The sequence below is a fragment of the Schistocerca piceifrons genome, chromosome 8 (assembly GCF_021461385.2).
Source record: "Schistocerca piceifrons isolate TAMUIC-IGC-003096 chromosome 8, iqSchPice1.1, whole genome shotgun sequence".
Taxonomy (NCBI): Eukaryota; Metazoa; Arthropoda; class Insecta; order Orthoptera; family Acrididae; genus Schistocerca; species Schistocerca piceifrons.
Genome location: NC_060145.1, coordinates 135,344,762 through 135,366,988, shown reverse-complemented (window position 1 = coordinate 135,366,988; position 22,227 = coordinate 135,344,762). Strand labels below are relative to the sequence as shown.

Genomic DNA, 22,227 nt, shown 5'->3' with positions numbered 1-22,227 from the left:
AAAAGTGTTGGCTTACATGTGGGCGTAGCAGTGTTAATTCCCGTTTTGCTTCTCTCTGCTCCACCGCAAAGTCTGTTATTCTCTCTAATAATGCGCCTAAACTGCTTGTTTGGCTATATGCGTCACTGACCGCGTTCGGAGGACTACAGCCAGTGACGAGGACATACGTATTGGTCCCGTCCTCCTCAACGGATACTTGAACACTGAAATCTACTTCTACCGGTCTTGTTACATCACGATCGACCTGCGTTTCTTTATCTACTGCTGGAGGGGCAAAGATTTGCTGCTGCATTAGCTCAAGTTGTTTCTCGAGTTCTCTACTCTTTGTTACAGACTAATCTTTATTTTCTCCAATTTTTTTCACTAAAATTTGGTATTACTGCGATGGCTTGATAGCCCAGCTGGTCTTTCTAAACGGACATTTCCTACTTTCCTTTTAGCGATTTAATTATTCTCTCTTGTAATCTTTGCTTTTTTGCTAACCGTCTCGCTGCTTGCGTTTTGAAAGCTTCAGCTCAGCTTAACCGTGGGCTGTCAGACGAGCTTTGCACTCTGCTTTTTGTTTCCATTTTAGGAGGCACAGTTACACAGAAGAGACCTAACAATTAACAAATGATTCAGTACAAAAGTAATTGAAACAAGCTCCACGGATGTGAGGTTACGGTAAGTGAAAGACATATCGAGAGTGATTTACGTTTTTATTGTAAATCCCTTCGCTCGAAAGTTTCCTTCCTTCATATCTCCTCTGTGCTAAAACAGATGACGTGTCACTGATCTCATTTGTACTAAGATTTCAGTACACTCGAGTTGTCTATTTGCTTCCACCGCCCTGAGTGGAATGTGTAAGTTATGAACATTCTTCGCCAACCTACAATTTTCTGTAATTGCTGTCCCCTGCGCATAAAACGGCACCTGGGTTGTGAATCCGTTATCTTGAGGTTGTAATAAAGCGTTGTATGAATAATTAAATTTTGAACTGGTTTGATTAAATTGGACGCCCCTCGTTTTTTATTAGCAGAGTACGAGAAACTACAATTGTAGTCCATTTCATAAACCACAAACAATTTCCGTTCTTTGCACTTTCACAGAGAACAAACAAAATAATGAACTGCATGTTTGTGTAATTATTATCAAATGGTTCAAATTGCTCTAAGCATTATGGGACTTAACATCTGAATTCATCAGTCTCCTAGACTTAGAACCACTTACACCTAACTAACCTAAGGACGTAGCACACATCCATACCCGAGGCAGGATTCGAACCTGCGACCGTAGCAGCAGCGCGGTTCCGGACGGAAACGCCTAGAACTGCTTTTTTTTCATTTTTGTTCGGTATTGCTCGTTGCGTTTGGCCTCGGCGGACGTCACAAGACATCTGATCGACTTGATCGTTGATTCCCTCACTCAGTTTTTTTATTACAGAGAGCGAGCAGCCCTCTGACCGAACACGATGAGCTACCGTGCGGGACCACCGCTCGGCCACAGCGGTCGGCCGTAATTATCATCAAAATAGTTCCCAATCACGTGTCTAAAACCCAGAGACTGCCAATTAAGTTCTTAACCAACTGTCTGCCGATTGAGTTCTTTCATTTAGAAACGAGAGATTGCTAATTAAGTCTTAACTGAAACCAACCACGTCAAACAATACACTGATGAGCTAAAAAATTACCACCAGCTTAATAGCTTGACTGTCCGTCTCTGAAACGATATACATCACTGATTCTGCGTATCGGTGATCCGATAGTGTGTTGGTAGGTTTGTGCAGGTACATGTGGCATTAGATGTCTAAGCACATGTCATGTAATTCGCGTAAATAACGAGGCGCGGATCTGCGTACCCGGTGATGGCCCCAATGGCGATCCAGATGGGTTTCACAGGAGTAAACAAGCGAATGTGGTCCCCGAGCCATCAACGAGAATTCACTATAATACTTCCCAAACCACGGTAGCGCGGTTCTGGCTGCTGAAAGGTGACATCGCCTTCGGGGAAGACCTCAAGAGGGGTGCGACACAGGTGGTTCACAGCTGTCAGCGTGTCTTCGATTAACACCACAGGTCCCATTCAAGCGCAGGAAAATGTCTCCTATAGCATAATGCTGCTCCCACCAGTTAGCGACCGTGGTGCATTGCACGTTTCGAGTCGCGGATCACCTCGTTGACAGCCTTTGTGGAGACGACCATGACGTAGTGTAGCAAAAATGTTTCACCCGAAGAGCCAACACGTTTCCATTGATCGACGGTCGAATCCCGATGGTTCCGTGCACACTGCAATCGTAATTGACGATGTCGTTGGGTCAACATGTGAACACGTAGGGGTGGTCTGCTGCAGAGCTACCTGTTCAACAGCGTACGGTGGACGGTGTTCTCCGAAACACTTGTGCGTGCACCAGCAATCCGCACGTTTTTTTACATATAAAAGCCGACTACAGAATTTTCCTTCGCGTGAGACTGTACCTACGAGATTCGTTCAAATGGTTCAAATGGCTCTAAGCACTATGGGACTTAACATCTGAGGTGATCAGTCACCTAGACTTAAAACTCCTTAAACCTAACTGATTTAAGAACACCGCACACATCCATGCCCGAGGCAGGATTCCAACTTGCGACCGTAGCAGCAGGTGTTTCGGATACGTAACTTATTTCGTAGCAAATCAGCATTTATGCTTCACAGATACTGCGAAAGAATAGATAACCCCTGAGCTTCAACGCAAAGAATCATGCAGTTTTGAGATTTCTCGGAAGCTGTAATTGTCATATCATAATCTAATTTTTAGTAAATCGGCGCTTGTGATTTAGTTACTGTATCAGATGTTCCAACTAGCATATTCTGTTACATTTAGTTTCTCCTTAAATGAGATGATTTTATATATATATATATATATATATATATAAATCATAAATTAACTCTATTTTAGAGTTTGCTAATAACCATACTTAACCTCAAAATTTTTAGGAAATTAGTAATTTTTACCACCGTTTTTTCTGTTTCCTTAATAGAAATCTCGTTTCATGTATTTACTTCAATTCTTACAGGCAGTTAGCAGCTTCGTAGCTCAGGAGACTAAAAGATAATCAGCAGGTTTAGTTTAAAGTTATTTGTTCACAGTCCTGTAAAACATTCCAGCAGCAAAAACGCAGCTCCGTTGTGAATGCTGTTCCCGAACCCAGGATGAGCTGGTTGACGTTCATTCATAAGCACCTGGAAATAACCCTGACTACTGTCAACCGATTGGTAGCTTTTGCAAAATGATGACCACATACAGTATGAATTCGTGATCGTTTCTCACCTTGCTTAATACTCTTAAATATTAGTAGTATTACTATTATCAATCAATCTGAAACAAAGATTTACTATTTTTAAGCATCCTCTAAAAATAGGACATTTCGGTGTAGTCACGCTGCAGAGCATCCCTGTTGAAATTCTTAGAACGAACATGCAAAGAAGAATCTGGCAACATGTTACTTTCTCCCACATTCGTCTCACGAAATGACGACGACGACGAAAAAATGTGAGGAATTAGAGCTAATAGAGAGGTTACAGACAATGTCTTCGCACATTTCACTAACGAATCGAGCACGGTAGGAGCAAAATGACAATAGTATGAGAAGTACCTTCCGCCACGGATCGTAAGATGGCTTGCAGTGTATGGATGTTGATGTTGATGTGCATGTGGATGTAGACGTAGACGTACCTCCTATCTTCTGTGTTTCGGATTATTGTTCAACAGATACTTTATGACCCTGTTCCTTACATTCTTGTTATATGCTATTTTCATTTGTCCCTTTAATTCATTATTTCATAAATCAGATAAAATGTTTAATTTTTGCCCCATATCCTCATTTCTGTCTTGTTCTACATTACAAATTATACCTAACCACTTTCGTGTTGTCTTACATATCACAACATCTTTTATCGCCCAAAGTATTGAATTTAGAACACATTATGCGATTTTATAACTACATATTTACCGTAATTTTTTTCCTACAGGACCTGCAAAAGTTCATCGATGAAGCTCCAGACGGCGTGATATACTTCAGCCTTGGCAGCTACATCAAAGGCACCGACCTGAGGCCGCAGGCCAAAAAGGCTTTCATTGAAGTCTTCTCCCGCATTAAGCAGAGGGTCCTTTGGAAGTTCGAAGACGACAATCTGCCTGGAAAACCGGACAATGTCATGATTTCCAAGTGGCTGCCGCAGGCTGACATACTTGGTAAGTACATTTCTGAAGGTTGCTAAGATGCTACAACAAGAGGTCTTATAGAGAATAAAACTAAAAACTCAGAAGTAAACGACTGTAAAGGTCTGATTTACTTACGCAGCATTCCTCTGGAATATTGAAAGCTTGTCACTTTAAAGCGATTGATTTCGCTTCAAATTTTCCTGTGACAGATACTGAAAAAAGGAAACTGATTACTAGCACACATGTAATTCAGTTTTTCTTCTAGTTCGCAGAGAAAAAGCTGAAAGACGCCAAACGATGTGGACACAGGTTCCTGCAGTCACAACGATTTGCATTAGTTGGACCTCTTGAGAGGCAGATCACTCGAACTCATATGCGGCAATGAAATTGTTGCGCAGTGGAATAAGGACATGAAAAGGGTGGCTCCGAAAAATGAGTTCTGGATGTTAGTTGTTTAAAAAAGCATTAATGATCTAAATAACAGGGGGGTTCCTCAATCTACTAAAATAAAATATCGGTCCACACTGACTGCATTTCATTATAAAATGTGTGTCCAATAAATAATATGAAGAATGAGATTATCACTCTGCAGCGAAGTGTGTGCTGATATGAAACTTCCTGATAGATTAAAACTGTGTGCCGGACCGAGACTCGAACTCGGGACCTTTGCCTTTCGCGGGCAAGTGCTCTACCAACTTTTTTTTATCTCATTTTGTTCGCTTTTGTTCGTTGTATCTGCTCGAGGCGGACGTCGTAAGACATCCGATTAAGTTCGTTGATGATCGATTAACTCAGTTTTTTTATTACAGAGGGTACGTAACCCTCTGACCGAACACGCTGAGCTACCGTGCCGGCAAGCAACTCAGCTACCCAAGCACGACTCACGACCCGTCCTCACAGCTTCCACTTCTGGCTCTTCTGCGAACCTGCAGAACTAGCACTCCTAGAAGATTGCGGGGACATGGCTTAGCCACACCCTCTTCGCAGAAGAGCTTCTGTGAAGTTTGAAAGGTAGGAGACGAGGTACTGGCAGAATTGAAGCTGTGATGACGGGTCGTGAGTCGTGCTTGGGTAGCTCAGTTGATAGAGCACTTTCTTGCGAAAGGCAAAGGTCCTGAGTTAGAGGCTCGGTCCGGCACACAGTTTCAGTCTGTCAGGAATTTCTAACAATACGAAGTTTCAGACCGAGCGAGGTGGCGCAGTGGTTAGCACACTGGACTCGCATTCGGGAGGACGACGGTTCAGTCCCTCTTCCGGCCATCCTGATTTAGGGTTTCCGTGATTTCCTTAAATCGCTCCAGGCAAATGCCGGGATGGTTCCTTTGGAAGGGCACGGCTGACTTCCTTCCCTGTCCTTCCCTAATCCGATCAGATCGATGACCTCGCTGTCTGGTCTCCTCCCCCGCAACAACCCGACGAAGTTTCATACAAAATTATACCGAAAGTGATGGTACGCATACCAAATAAAGCAACCAACCTTTAAGGATAATGAGCTATCTAAGCTAATGATATATTGACTTGACAAAGACTTTAGGAAATATGGAAGAAAGGAATAGTCATCATAGAAATCTTTGGTAAAAAAAAGCCATCACGGAGCCAGCGCAGTGATTGTGTCAATTTTGCCAGAAAAAATAGAACGCCATGCAGCTATCATAAACGAGCCGTGGTACGGCTAATTAAAAAAAATACCAAGAGCCCTGAATCTAGCTTAGTCCAAACTACACACATCCAAAACGACTGACAATTCCCCTTCCCGGCCACCTGTGCTGCAGACTCTGAACATGATTTAAGCTGCAGGATGTAGTAGTGTGGACGGCTTTCAGGTTGGCCCTTGGATATATCTCCTCCCTTAGAAGTAGCCCTGTCTCCAACAAGTGTCACAAAAGTCGGTGTAGAACCCGCCTGTGTTCTCACAGAGCTGTCCTGCATGCTCTGCCAGAGCTATCGAACCAGACAGCCCTAGCTGAGCTGTCCCCTGTCTGCACTCCTCGTTCACCTTAATTATCCTTTCCCAGTGATGAAGCTCCGTCAAAATGTGGCCAACGAAAATGTTGGTAACAGAGCTGTCAAGCCGCCTTCCTAGGAAAAATTTTATCAACCAGCCAGTGGCTTGTGTTTCCTCAAACACTGTTCATAAAATTTGATGCAAAATTCCAATTCTTCAAAGATACTTTTATTTCAGCCTATCCGCAGTTCTTCCGTGTCTGTAATTCTTAAAAAGCATCCTGCTATTTGCTGTTTGTTACTGTCTGGTAGTTCCTCAAGGAGCAGTCAGTGGAACTCTTTCCCGCATCTTCTATGACATGAGAAGCTGTTACCTTACATAGAGAACTCTTACTGTTGATGGCACCTACCTGCCTCAGAGAGAGAGGAAGAAAAAACTAAAACGACCTCGGCTATTTCTCTTCCTACTAAGAAGATAGATGTTTCTTTATCTGCGAGTTGCATCCCACTCTCCTGATTTCTAAGACGGCTGTCGGCACTGAGAAACAAAACTATACTACTGGCCGTTAAAAATGCTACACCAAGAAGAAATGCAGATGATAAACGGGTATTCATTGGACAAATATATTATACTAGAACTGACATGTGATTACATTTTCACGCAATTTGGGTGCACAGAGCCTGAGAAATCAGCACCCACAACAACCACATCTGGTCGTAATAACAGCCTTGACACGCCTGGGCATTGAGTCAAACAGCTTGGATGACGTGTACAGGTACAGCTGCCCATGCAGCTTCAACACGGTACCACAGTTCATCAAGAGTACTGACTGATGTATTGTGACGAGCCAGTTGCTTGCCCACCATAGACCAGACGTTTTCAATTGGTGAGAGATCTGGAGAATATACTGGCCAGGGCAGCAGTCGAACATTTTCTGTATCCAGAAAGGCCCACACTGGACCTGAAACATGCGGTCGTGCATTATCCTGCCGAAATGTAGAGTTTCGCAGGGATCGAATGAAGGATAGAGCCACTGGTCGTAACACATCTGAATGTAACGTCGACTGTTCAAAGTGCCGTCAATGCGAACAAGAGGTGACCGAGACGTGTAACCAATGGCACCCTATACCATCACGCAGGTGGTACCCCAGTATGGCAATGACGAATACACGCTTCCAATGTGCGTTCACCGCGATGTCGCCAAACACGGCTGCGACCATTGTGATGCTGTAAACAGAACCTAGATTCATCCGAAAAAATGACGTTTTCCATTCGTGCACCCAGGTTCGTCGTTGAGTACACCATCGCAGGCGCTCTTGTCTGTGATGCAGCTTCAAGGGTAAGCGCAGCTATGGTCTCCGAGCCGATAGTCCATGCCGCTGCAGACGTCGTCTAACTGTTCGTGCAGATGGTTGTTGACTCAGCGTTCGAGACGTGGCTGCACGATCCGCTACAGCCATGCGGATAAGATGCCTGTCATTTCTACTGCTAGTGATACGAGGCCGTTGGGATCCAGCACGGAGTTCCGTATTACCCTCCTGAACCCAGCGATTCCATATTCTGCCAATAGCCACTGGATCTCGACCAACGCGAGCAGCAGTGTCGCGATACGATAAACCGTAATCGCGATAGGCTACAATCCGACCTTTATCAAAGTCGGAAACGTGATGGTACGCATTACTCCTCCTTACACGAGGCATCACAACGTTTCAACAGGTAACGCCGGTCAGCTGCAGTTTGTGTATGAGAAATCAGTTGGAAACTTTCGTCATGTCAGCACGTTGTAGGTGTCGCCACCGGCGCCAACCTTGTGTGAATGCTCTGAAAAGCTAAGCATTTGCATATCACAGCATCTTCTTCCTGTCGGTTAAATTTGGCGTTTGTAGCATATCATCTTAGTGGTGTAGCAATTTTAATAACCAGCAGTGTATAGAACAGTGCTCTGAACAGATACAGGTCGACAATTATTGAACTATGTGGAAGAAAACTTAAATTAGTTACAAATTACGGCTGAACACATTCCATTCAACATGAAAACTTCACTGCAGATATTCAGATTTAGGTTATGACATGTTCGATACACCTGCCATCATTGGCGATTATGCGGCACACACGAATACCGAAATTCTGAATAACCCGCTGAAGTGTCGGAACATCAATATCTCGTGAATGTCGTTATCCTGACGACCTACTGAATGACTGTTTTCAGCTCAGCAATAGTTTTGCGGTTATTCGTGTACATCTAATCTTTAATGTAGCCCCACAAAAAGGAGTCACATGTGGTCAGATCCGGAGAATATGGCTGCCAATCGAGGTCCATGTCAGTGGCCTTTGGGTACTCCAGAACCAGAATGCGGTCCAAAAAGTGCTGCTCCAGGACATCACTCTCCTGCTTGTACGGGGTCGAGCTCAGTCTTCCATGAACCATATCTTGTCGAAATCAGGGTCACTTTCGATAATGGGGATGAAATCATCTTCCAAAATCTTCAAATACCATTCAGTAGTCACTGAGCCATCAAGTAATATCGCACCGATTATTCTGTGACTGGATATTTCACATCACACAGTCACCTGTTGAGGGTGACAAGACTACTCAATCACGAAATGCAGATTCTCAGCCCCCCCCCCCTCCAAACCCGCCAATTTTGGTTACTGACAAACCCCTACAAATTAAAGTGGGGTTCGTCATTAAACTGAACCATACAGCGCATACTAATTCCCATCATTCCCTGCAGCCAACCGTGCAGTTTGAACGTCCCAACCCAAAACGTTCAAATTATGAAGATTTTATTTCATACAGTTCAATAACTGTCACCCTGTAGCTTTGGCTTGTAAACATGAGCAGTATTCAGTACTGGGCCAAGTTTCCGCCACAGCTCATTGTACCAGCATTTTAAGGTGGAGCTGATGGACACTCTTGCTGTGTGTCCACCATACTCAGAGTAGTAGTTTGTGACTGCTGGTGGCTAGGTAGCTGGCGTAAACAAAGCAGACGGCGGGCTGTCTGCACAGCTTGTGGCCCATCGGCCCTTGCCAGCACTTTTTTTTCTTCTTTATTGTGGTTTCATTCCCCTGCCCCACATGGGCAGGGGAGGGCTGTCAGTGGCACTATCCGCCCATCTTCAGCCGAGTGACATGACAACTAATACAAGAATAAAATGTTACATATAAGGCGATAAAAAAGGGGGACATGAAACAGAGTAAGGGGTGATAATGGAGGTAAAAAGACACATGGAGACGTTCATGGGGGACAATAAAAAAAGTTGACATTAAGTTAAAAAACACAGTTGACGAGTTGTAGAACACACAAAAGACACTGAAGTCACATGCTCAGGTTAAAAGTTGGCCACAGTAAAAAACACTCCAGAACAACACAATTTAAACCCACTTCAAGCACACACGATGAAGAATAAAACTGCCACGTGGGACCTGCCGAGGGAGAGGCCGGAGAGGATGGATAAGGAGGGAGAGCAAGGGGCAGCAGGGGAGGGGGCGGGATGGAAAGAGTAGGGGCGTCAGTGGGTGCACCAAGAGGCAGGAAACAGCTGGGGCAGGAGATGAAGAGGGAAGACAAGGCAGGAGGGAGTGCAGGAACACTGAAGGGGAGCACAAGAGAGGGAGAGGAAGGGGGAGTAGGAGGGCAAAGCCGCTCAGGAGAAGGGAGGGGATGCCAGCACTACTGTTATGGCCCATATATACAACCAGTCCACTGAGCATATCTACTCTGAGCCATTGGCCTGTGTGTGGCTGATGGTTCAGTGGTCTTGTACAAGGTCAGGGTCTGTCTGTTCGACCGGTGGACTTTAGCCCGCTAGCTTTGGCCGCTACCTGCCAACACACACTCCCTCAGTTTAGGCTGGTAGGGTCCACCAAGCAGTCGCCAGTGGCCACACACAGGTGGACGGGTCTGTGGACCAGTCAGGATGTGAATCGATGTCTTTTGAAATGGATGCGATCTCGCAGTGGCTAGCCTGTAGTCACTGACATTCGCCTGTGCCTTCTTCAGCTAATTAAGGATCCCAGACTTGCACCTAAAACATGCAACAGCTACCCATTGTCGGGAGAATTTTAAAATGGGGAAATGGCGGCTTAATCATTGCACTCACTGGGGCTGTTCATAATCAGCATTGATATATTCACTCGATACAAGGCTGTTTCAGAAGCGAATGTTGAATGAAAGAAATGAAATAAAAATGGGATGAGTCAGACGAGAATGGATTGACACATTTCAAAGAACGCACAGAGACCAAATCTGCAGAACGGTCCTCAAATCCGACAATTTTCTCCCTTTAAACTGTAGCTGCGCAAACGATCTCACTGTTCTGGCGAAATAAAACTTTATTCTCATCAAATTCACTCACATTTCGTGAAAAGTAAAATTTCTCTCATAAACAAAGCACAATACCTGTTTGTGATTGTCTTTTAGAGGCAGGCAATAGAGATGAGGTTAAGCAATTCTCAACAAATTATTGCCCTGAATTCCGTGGTCTTGGTTCACTATCCTTCTTTCCAGGACGTTCACAAAGGAGGATGCACTGCTTTGATTATCCCATAATTTCAAGCTGGAAGTTTACACAACATGACTCGGATGGACCTTGAATATATTCAACAAAGAAGTGCTGGCAACTGGCAGTATGTCGTCGTTTGTTATAACTGAGCAATTGCAGTATTCATCTTGTCGATAACTTCTTCGTACTGGAAGTGCTGGGTATTTTATTAAATACCATTGGTTAGAAACACTCCGAAAAAGTTGGAAAGGTGTTCCAGTATAGGTTCCATACGTTACGCTGTTTGAGTCAACTAGCACTGAACTTAACCAATCAGGCTTTTGCGCTCGCAAATTCAAGCGATCTGCCAGACAAGGTGTTGTAAAATGTATGCTTCGTTTGGTTTCCTAAAACCGAAGAAGAGTGCGATAAAAAAAATTGGACATGGGGCGATGGTAAGGATCGAAGTCCCAACAAAGGCCGAGCAGTCTCGCTCTCTATGATATACTTTGTGATAACAACCGACACCAATCGTATGTGGCGGGCCGCTTGAATTTTGGCGTGCAACGGCCTGACTGGTTAATTTTCATGTTGTATAGCTGGGGAACGGCAAAACACATAGCATTTTCTTCCTTATTAACTACTTCTGAGCAAACCTACTATGCAATACTAGTTTTCAGGCTGTTTCTGACCTCCCTGTATGTATGCGTGCACGTTCCACATCTCCTTCTAACCCACTGCACCGGTTTCAACCAAACTTGGTACACACATCACTTACTGTCTAGAAAAAATCACTGTCTGGGTAGGAACCAGCCACCTGTCAATGTGGTGGGGGTGAAAAAGCAGTGTAGCCCACAACTCGAAAATAGTCATACTTCAGTCATCCAGTGTTTGGAAATGAGAGCACTTGGAGACTTGAAATGAACTTTACGCATAATTTCAAACCTTTACGAATTTTTTTCTCGTTGACGACCCGCAGAAAGTGATGTATTGCTTACATTTTTGCTGTTCATACAGTAAAATTGCTGCATGAAGCATGACGTTTTAATTTTTTTTCATATTTCTACTATTCGAGACACACTTTCCAGTAGTAATCACATACACCACTGAATGTACGAGTATAATAATATTATTGTACCATACATAGTGAAGATACGACGTCATGAACACTGAAGCGTGGCATGTGTGCAAGAGGAAGGCCTTATCACGGCCTTGAGAAGCGCTTGCCACACGTGCTGACCATATGCGAGGTGACCTGTAACACGTGAACCCAGTGCAGTAATAATACTAAAAGCGCTGTGCACTGATTACACACTCCGCACTGCCGAGCGGAAGTTAACAGCTGCTTTTGTTATACGTATGTTACCCGCAAATCTGTCACTGGGATTAAGATGAAAAATCTACTCTCTGCAGTGTATATGTTTGTTATACATTCATCACAAATTAGGGATACTTACCTACAGTTCGTTCTTTTGCCCAGACTAGATTCGTGACAATTGAAGTGGGATTGGCGCTACTAAAATTAATGACGTAACTCGATATTCTTTACATTTTGTGATATTTCTGGCTCTGGAGCCATAATATTCCTTCTCAAGTTTCACTTCGTAGTTTGGCTGAGATTACAGCAGATGATACATGACGTAAGAGATGCGGGGAGAGGAAGAAAACAGATGGTACAGTCAGTACCATTTCCGAGAGGAATTGGGCCAGTTTAGCAGGACTGGCTGTCGACACAGGAGCGAACACGCCAGATTTGTTAGCTGCAGTTCTTAATATTTAATAAAGCGTAATTCAGGTTTTATTGTCAGCCGCATGAATACATCGTCAGTAGCGAGTTAAAATCCAGTTATTTCACATCTCATTCTTACAACAATTTTCGTTAGCTTTAGTATAATGATATTCAGGCAAAGCACTTCGTGCACCTTCGGCTCCCGCCAAATATGTGCTAAGAAGTGAAGTAATTTGGGCTGTCTGGTTAGTCTGCAGCGAGGGGTTGAACGGTGAGGTTCGCGTTATTGGCTGCACAATTAATATCTAGGATTCGCGCCACATACATCGTATTGAAATAACGCGACTTTGTGCAAACCAGAGAAGAATACGATAATAGAGTGCATAATTTTTGTGAACATGCTTTCTACAAGAGTTAATGCAATTGAATTTTGATTGATTGTAATAACAAATCAGACAAAGTATAAACAGCTAATAACGCGTTTTGTAATGAAATATATGCAAAACTCCTTGTTAGCTGTTTATACTTCATATGCTTTGTTTGTTATTAATAAAAAAGTTGTTGGTATCGCTAATTTGAAATTTATCGGATCATTCAGTAGAATCGAAAGCTTTAACCACTTCCTCAGTTACATCAGCGCTTCAGTTAAAGACGACAAACTCGCGACCTGAGCACTACAGCTGCGCCGGTACAACGACATTTATACATATATCAGGTCAGTAAATGGTATGATGCGCTGGGAGTCTCTCAAGATGAATATTCAGCCGCCTGTCAGCAACTTAACGTGGAATCCAAACCACACATCGTTCCTGGCATACCTTCCAGGTGAAGGCTAGCGTAAGGGCAGACTGAAAAATGCTGGCGTTCAAAGGGTTCCATCCCACTACCTTACGGTCCCCAACCCGACGCCGAAGGATGAGGCATAAAAATTTAAAAACGGATTATGTGTTTGCGGGGTTACAAAACAGCAGATTGACAATAGCAAGAAAACTATTTCCGAAAAAGTGACGTATTTTAATATCTAACAAAAATGTGTTATAAGTCTTTTCTAAAGGTATTAGGCTGGAGCGCAGTGTTGCGTGGAATGCATGAAAAGTGGAAGACAAACAGATCGTATAGAAAGAGAATGGAAGCTATCGAAATGTGGTGCTGCAGAAAAATGTTGAAGATGAATTGGTAGATCATATAACTAATGACGATTCTGTGGCATTGGGGAGAAAGGAGATGCGTAGCACAATTTAACTAAAAGAACGGATCTGTCGATAGCACACATTCTGAGACACCGTACAATAGTCAACTTCGGTAATGGGGAGGAGTGTGGGAGATTAAAATCTTAGCAGGAGACCTAGGTTGACTAACGTAAGTAGAAGAGGCTTGCACATGATACACCAGCGTGGAGAGCTCCTTCACGGCTGTGTCCCACCTGAAGATAACAACCACAACAACGACAAAAGGTTTTAAATTTGAAAGGGGCCAACAGCGGTCCTTTGATTCCAGTCAGCAAATCAATCAGCAGAGTGGCAGAATCGTTGAATATTTCCAGGAAGATCCAGTACGGTGTGGCAGGTATTGACTTAACTACGCAGCATATACAGGCTGATCAAGGTACCACTACTAATGGGTTCTATGCATCCCATGAAACTTTCAAATACCACACGCAAGGGTCAAGGTTTTGAATTTCTCTCGCTCACTACACGCGAACATTACTCCTACAGAAAAAATGAAAAGGACATTCTTCTAGAAAATTTAATATAGTCAAATTTTTTTCTAGAATACGTTTTCGCTAGAGACCGTAGTTTTCGAATTATTCAAGACAAACGTCCAAAAGTGGCATTCAAAAGAGTTTTCTTGAAATCAGTTAACTCCGAAGGCCTTAAATTCAACTAAATGTCTAGTAATTACAATTAGAAATACCTTAAATTGCAAAGAACACATAAAAATGTTGTGGAGAGGACTGCCTTTTATTCGCAGAACATTTAGAAAATGTAGCAGATCTACTAAGGAGACTGCCTACACTACACTTGCGCCGCGCGGGGCAGCCACACGGTTTGAGGCGCCATACCACGGTTTCCGCGGCTCGCCCTGGTGGAAGTTCGAGTCCTCCCTCGGGCGTGGGAGCGTGTGTGTGTGTGTGTGTGTGTGTGTGTGTGTGTGTGTGTGTGTGTGTGTGCGTGTGCGTGTGCGTGTGTGTGTTTTCTTCTTAACGTAAGTTAGTTTAAGTGGTGTGTCAGTCTAAGGACCGATGACCTCAGCGGTTTGTCCCATGGAACTTACCACCACCACCACCACTGCCACTGCCACCACCACCACACTACACTTATCCGTCCTCTTTTGGAGTACTGCTGCGAGGTCTGCAAGCCTTACCAGATAGAGTTAACGGAGTACATTGAGAAAATTCAAAGAAGAGCAACCCGCTTTGTGTTATCGAGAAATAGGGAAAAGTGTGTCAAAAACGTGATACAGGGTTTGGGGTAGACATCATTAAAACGAAGACTTTTTCGTTGGGTCAGAATCTTTTCATGCAATTTCAATCACAAACTTTCTTCTCCGAATGCGAAAATATTTCGTTGACACCGACCTACATAAGGAGAAACGATCATCATAATACACTGAAGCGCCAAAGAAACTGGTATAGGCATGCGTATCCAAATACTGAGACATGTAAACAGGCAGAATACGGCGCTGCGGTCGGCAACGCCAATATAAAACAACAAGTGTCTGGTGCAGGCGTTAGATCGGTTACTGCTGCTACAATGGCAGATTATCAAGATTTTAGTGAGTCTGAATGTGGTGTTGTAGTCGGTGCACGAGCTATGAGATACAGCATCTCTGAGGTAGCGATGAAGGGGGATTTTCCCGTACGACCATTTCACAAATATTCCGTGAATATCAGGACTCCGGTGAAATATCAAATCTCAGACATCGCTGCAGCCGGGAAAAGTTTCTGCAAGAACGGCACCAATGAAGACTAAAGAGAATCGTTCAACGTGACAGAAGTGCAACTCTTCTGCAAATTGCAGCAGATTACAATGCTGGGCCGTCAACAAGTATCAGCGCGCGAACCATTCAACGAAACATCATCGATATGACCTTTCGGTGCCGAAAGCCCACTCTTGTACCCTTGACGACTGCACGACACAAAGCTTTACGTCTCGCCTGGGCCCGTCAACACAGACAATGAACTGTTGATGACTGGAAACATGTTGCCTGGTGGGACGAGTCTTGTTTCAAATTGTATCTAGCGGATGTACGTATACTGGTATGGAGAAAACCTCATGAATCCATGGATTCTGCATATCAGCGAGGGACTGTTCGTGCTGGTGCGCCGTTGGAGTGATTCGGGACCCCTGATACGTCTAGATACGACCCTGACAGGTCACACATACGTAAGCATCCTGTCTGATCACGTGCATCCATCCATGTCCATTGTGCATTCCGACGGACATGGGCAGTTCCAGCAGGACAATACGACACCCCACAAGTCCACAATTGCTACAGAGTTTCTCCAGGAACAGTCTTCGGAGTTTAAACACTTTCACTGTTTACCAAGCTCCCCATACATGAACATTACTGAGCATATCTGGGACGCCTTGCAACGTGCTGTTAAGAAGAGATCTTCATCCCTTCGTACTCTTACGGATTTAAGTACAGCCGTGCAGGATTCATGGTGTCAGTTCCCTCCAGCACTAATTCAGACAGTCGAGTCCATGCCACGTCGTGTTGGGGCTCTTCTGCATGCTCGCGGGGGCCCTTCCTCGATATAAGGCAGGTGTGCCAGTTTCTTTGGCTCTTCAGTGTAAATAAAGTAAGGGAAATTAGAGCTCACATGGCAAAATATAGCTTTCGTTTATTCCATGCGCTGTTAAAGATTAGAATGATAGAGAATTATTTTGAAGGTAGTTCAATGAGCCCTCATCCAGGCACTTAAGTGTGATTTGCAGAGTATCATTGTAAATGCAGATGTATGTGTAGAAGTCGAAAACCATGGCTTCAAGCGAAAACGTATTCCAGTTCAAAATTTAACTAAATTAAATTACCTACAGAAAGATCCCCCCATGAACCATGGACCTCGCCGTTGGTGGGGAGGCTTGCATGTCTCAACGATACAGATAGCCATGCTGAAGGTGCAACCACAACGGAGGGGTATCTGTTGAGAGGCCAGACAAACGTGTGGTTCCTGATGAGGGGCAGCAGCCTTTTCGGTAGTTGCAGGGGCAACAGCCTGGATGATTGACTGATCTGGCCTTGTAACACTAACCAAAACGGCCTTGCTGTGCTGGTACTGCGAATGGCTGAAAGCAAGGGGAAACTACAGCTGTAATTTTTCCCGAGGGCATGCAGCTTTACTGTATGATTAAATGATGATGACATCCTCTTGGGTAAAATATTCCAGAGGTAAAATAGTCCTCCATTCGGATCTCCGGGTGGGGACTACTTAAGAGGACGTCGTTATCAGGAGAAATGGCATTTATAAGAGTCGAGGGGTATGAAAGGGAAGCAGTGGTTGGGAAGGGAGTGAGACAGGGCTGTAGCCTCTCCCTGATGCTATTCAAGCTGCATATTGAGCAAGCAGTAAAAGAAACAAAAGAAAAGTTATGAGTAGGCATTAAAATCCATGGAGAAGAAATAAAAACTTTGAGGTTCGCGGATGACATTGTAATTCTGTCAGACAGCAAAAGACTTGCAAGAGCAGTTGAACGGAATGGACAGTGTCTTGAAATGAGGGTATAAGATGAACATCAACAAAAGCAAAACGAGGATAATGGAATGTAGTCAAATTAAGTCGGCTGATGCTGAGGGGTTTGGGAAATGAGACACTTAAGGTAGTAAAGGAGTTTTGCTATTTGGGGAGCAAAATAACTGATGATGGTCGAAGTAGAGAGGATGTAAAATGTAGACTGGCAATGGCAAGGAAAGCGTTTCTGAAGAAGAGAAATTTGTTAACATCGAGTATAGATTTAAGTGTGAGGAAGTCGTTTCTGAAAGTATTTGTATGGAGTGTAGCATTGTATGGAAGTGAAACATGGACGATAAATAGTTTAGACAAGAAGAGAAATGAAGCTTTCGAAATGTGGTGCTACAGAAGAATGCTGAAGATTAGATGGGTAGATCACATATCTAATGAGGAGGTACTGAATAGAATTGGGGTGAAGAGGAGTTTGTGGCACAACTTGACTAGAAGAAGGGATCGGTTGGTAGGACATGTTATGAGGCGTCAAAGGATCACCAATTTAGTACTGGATGGCAGCGTGGATGGCAAAAATCGTCGAGGGACACCAAGAGATGAACACAGTAAGCAGATTCAGAAGGATGGTAGGCTGCAGTAGGTACTGGGAGATGAAGAAGCTTGCACAGCATAAAGTAGCATGGAGAGCTGCATCAAACCAGTCTCAGGACTGAAGACCACGTCAACAACAACAACATACAAAAAGGTTCTGTTCATTTTTTTCTATAAGACTAATAGCGTGCATGTGGCGAACGAGAGAACTTGAAAATCACGCACGTGGTTTTTGAAAGTGTTATGGGTTGCATAAAACCCATAGTTGGGGGCAGCTGACCAACCCTGTATAAACATATCAGAACAAGAAAGAGTACACGACAGTTCAAGAATTGATTACATCGATATATTCGTAGGTAGTTGTGGGGCGGCGGGTGGAATTACTGTTATTAATAATGTTTGAAGAATGTAGAAACACTTCATTTCCCAGCCGATGCACCATATGTGGGGCGGCGGGTGGAATTATGTCAATTTTATGTTGTTTATATAAATGTTAGGTTTGTAGAATGTAAAACCAGTTCCTATTATTTAGAATGTTACTTATGCTGTCTTTTGCCGTTCTCAACACTGGCTCTCTAACTACAATATTGGCAACCAGAAAATGATTAGCAAAACGTGAAGCCTGTAATTAGAATTCCTAGTGCCCACTTCATCTGAGAATACACTTACAGTTACAGCTTATAGCTCTGATGAATTAGGAGATTGTCTGGGATTTATAATCAAAAACGGTCGTGGAAAAACGTTCTGTATTCTGAAAGTCACAGATGAAAACAAAAGAATCCACACAATCTAACTAACAGAGCAGTTCAGAGTCTAATGCGCTGATGCAACTATAAATGTCCAAATTAAATGTTTAAATGAATGCTCGCCATAATTTGATGATTGGGTTCATCAAACGCCACGCTAAATAATGGTAGAATGTTTGTCCTGCGGCGGCACGTGAAAATACGACAATACGCAAACTGAAGATCGATAATTAAAGTCATCCCAGAATTAACACTTCACTCGAAAATGATTTCATGGTTACGCCAATCCCGAGTAACTTAATACGGCATCCGAGGCTGTTTGTAGCAATGATACCGACGCGACGATGCTCCCGACGCAGATGGCGAGCTATTCAGCGCCTGGAGAGTACTGGGGCCTTGCTTCCTTGCGCAGCGTTGTTATATATAAAGCCGCGGTGCGGACGGCTAAGGGAACGCCTGATCAAATCGGCTCTCCCGACTAGCCGCTGGGCTAGTAATGCACCACATTAAGCTACCGAATAAATCATAGCTTCTTTTGCTGATGGCCGATGAAGCTCTTAATTTAAATGTGCATTTAGCACACAGGTAAGTAATCATAATAAAAGTTTGACGTGGCTAAGTTAAATATTTTGGGCGAGAGAATTAATTTAATTACATTACACGCAGTAGATGAGCTCTGAACCTGCCCTTTGGAGATACGCTATCGCTATAGTTTTACAGTTATTGAGTTGAAACTTCTCACATCTTTACGGTTATAGCGGATCTCCCTTCTACTTAAATTTAAACATCCTAGCCTTGTTTATTAGCCTACTTAATCTATCTTGCTTCCTTAATTTTTAAGACAAAAACCAGAAAATCATGAATTTCAACTAAAATCTTAATTTGTGAGATCCAAAGTACTGTTTCTATTAAATTATTATTGAAAAGGAATCTAAGTATAAATTTTTAAATCTCTAGCACTTTTCTGTTGCGCCAATGATTTTTACAGAGAAACGTCCAAATTTCGAAAATGGTTAAAGTTATTGAACTGATATTCAACACATATTAATTTAGTATTACTCCTGACATGCTAGAACCGTTTTAGGTTATTTGCTTGATTTTTAAAGTATTGCGCAACATTTATGACGTCAGAGCTAGTTACAACGGACTGGCTGGCACACAATGGGAAGACTGATGTGCATTTATTACGGCGTGAGTAGGGTGCTTTCCTACATCACCCTCTACCTAATTTTTTTGTTTTTGAATGTTAATGAACGAAAAAAAATTTAATTACAAAAAGGGAAGCAAGAGTGCAGCTTAACTCCCTATGAAAAATTAAAATTGAAATGTAAACATATAGAAATATTAAAAGAAAACTGATTACCTACTTCAATTATTTAAATTACAGGCATGTTCACTGCCTCTTACACATATTATCCCTCAAAATTTAAGCAAAATCAATTAAACACTTTGGCATACATATGGCTTAGACAAACAAACACATAAAAATATGTAAAATTATGAAAATCTTAAATACATTAAATACGTGCTTACATACACAAATTCAAAGAAAATAAGCTATTCATGATACATAAACAGATGATTATATCTTAGCAGTCTTTTCTAAACCTGAAAGAGAAGTTTACAAATCATTTTTACACACGTGGTTGTAGCCGCTTTGGCTGGCGTTCTACACTTCCATTCACAAGGGTAGAAGAGGGGAAGTTGCTATGGTGTGCGTCCTTCACGTTCACTCTAAATTACATGGGGAAAGGGGAGGGGTCACTGTCAGTTGTGTGCAAGTCACTCCACGCTTTTACGCAGCTACCAGGCTGCCATTATTTGGTTCGTCCTGTAGAACAAACAAAAAGAGTGCCTCAGACTCTGTTCACTTATTATCTAAGGGTGGGTCACAATGAAATGGGGATATATACATTTTATCCTTCAATATTTTGCTGGAACAAAGTTAACAGAACTTATTCAATATTACTCTCGTGGTTACTTAATTGTCATAAAATCGGTGAACAAATGGCTTAAAACGCCGTTAGTGATGTACTAGAGAAAATTTATGCTCAAGGCATACAATCATAAATTCTATTTAATCTGAATTTATTATTTCTGGGCCGGAACACTGAACCAATGCTCGGTACATTCCTGATACATTTGTATTTTATTTACTTAGCTGACTCATCTTCGATTACCTTATTGTTAGAGATAGTATGAGTATATTTGATTAGTAGTTGTTTTCTCAGCTTCTTTGTACATGTGAGTAACTTTTGGTAATAGTACAGTTCTGAGTGTTCAAAACACACTACGTTTAGTTGACTTCTAAATCCACTTATTGGTCCTCTGCTGCTTTGTCAGTTCCACATCTGCAATTATGTACTTACTTCATCGAAGTGTATTTATGCTGAGCTATAAATAATGTTTCACGTCTGCCATTATGATATTCATTTACTTTGCTAGTGTATGAACTTAAGTAATACTCACTCCATTAAAATTTAAAGCATAGGATAGCACATTTATTTCATATCTATAGTGTACTGCAGCTGATCAGCTTGCTCACGTGGCAATCCATTTCCACTCGATCGGACGCTGAAACTACAGGTAGTCTCTCTCGACCTACCACTATAGTGCATTAAGTAATTATGGACGAGCGTAATGCTAAATTCCTTAAACCTATAGGACACCATGAGCTACTCTGTCTCATCTAACATAAGGGTACCTATGGTCGCATTCACGCCTCCAACTCATAACCTCAATACATGTAGGTGTGTCCTGTCACACACTACACCAAAATAATGGCCAGCTCCAACCTTATAAATATTTCAAAGACGTGTCCTTCACGTCTCAACCACAAACACTGTTCAATTCTATTACACTGCCATTCCTTGCTACACAAGGTGAGTTCATTCTTACAACTTGTCTGCATTTTTTTCATAACACTAAGTAATCTCTCTTACTATTAATTAGTTAGCTCCACAGCGTACAATAGGTTTCACTGCCACTTCCGATCCTGCTTGAACACGAATTTGTACATCTTTTTTAAATATTGTTGGTGGACCATTTCAAATAAAACAACATTTTGTACTTACAGTATTACCAGGGTTCTATACATACTTGTTACTCAAATACATTTTATCTTAATTACATCATACTTCTCTGTTGTTTATGTCACTGTTAGGTTTGTCACATTAGGTTTTTTTTTCACTAATCGGTAGATATAATGGTTACAGAACTCATGGCATGATAGTCATGACGGAAAATCTTTTGTATTGGAAAGAAGAGGTCGAAATTTTTGTAGATAGGAAAGATGAAGAGTGAGTGAGACCTGAAATGGAAAGAAGATCTCACACAGCTGGGACTGCACAGCTGCCACACTGTGTAGAGGTTACAGAACAACCTCCTCGCTGTAGAATTCATTAGCTTATTATTGAAATTTTCATATTGGAAAGAAGGGGTCAACATTTTTGTGGACAGGAAAGATGAAGAGTGAGTGAGACCTGGAAAGGAAAGAAGATCTCACACAGCTGGGACTGCACAGCTGCCACATTGTGTAGAGGTTACAGAACAGCCTCCTCGCTATAGAATTCATTAGCTTATTATTGAAATTTTCATATTGGAAAGAAGGGGTCAACATTTTTGTGGACAGGAAAGATGAAGAATGAGTGAGACCTGAAAAGGAAAGAAGATCTCACACAGCTGGGACTGCACAGCTGCCACACTGTGTAGAGGTTACAGAACAACCTCCTCCCTACAGCATTCATTCATAACGTTTGACCACGCCACGTCGATCTGAAAATACCTTACGATGCCTTTTTAGAACCTGTCTCAGTTCTTCCTTCTGATTAGCTGAAATTTTATCGATTTCCTGCAATTTAGT

General features: G+C 42.6%; 1 protein-coding gene across 1 annotated transcript in view; it reads left to right on the top strand.

Annotated features, from left to right (window-relative positions):
• LOC124711750 (UDP-glycosyltransferase UGT5-like) overlaps window positions 1–22,227 on the top strand; it is a 121,940-nt gene that overhangs the window by 70,819 nt on the left and 28,894 nt on the right. Inside the window, exon 4 of the mRNA XM_047241963.1 lies at window positions 3,988–4,210. Coding sequence (XP_047097919.1) covers window positions 3,988–4,210 — 223 coding nt within the window. The remainder of the gene's footprint in view (window positions 1–3,987; window positions 4,211–22,227) is intronic.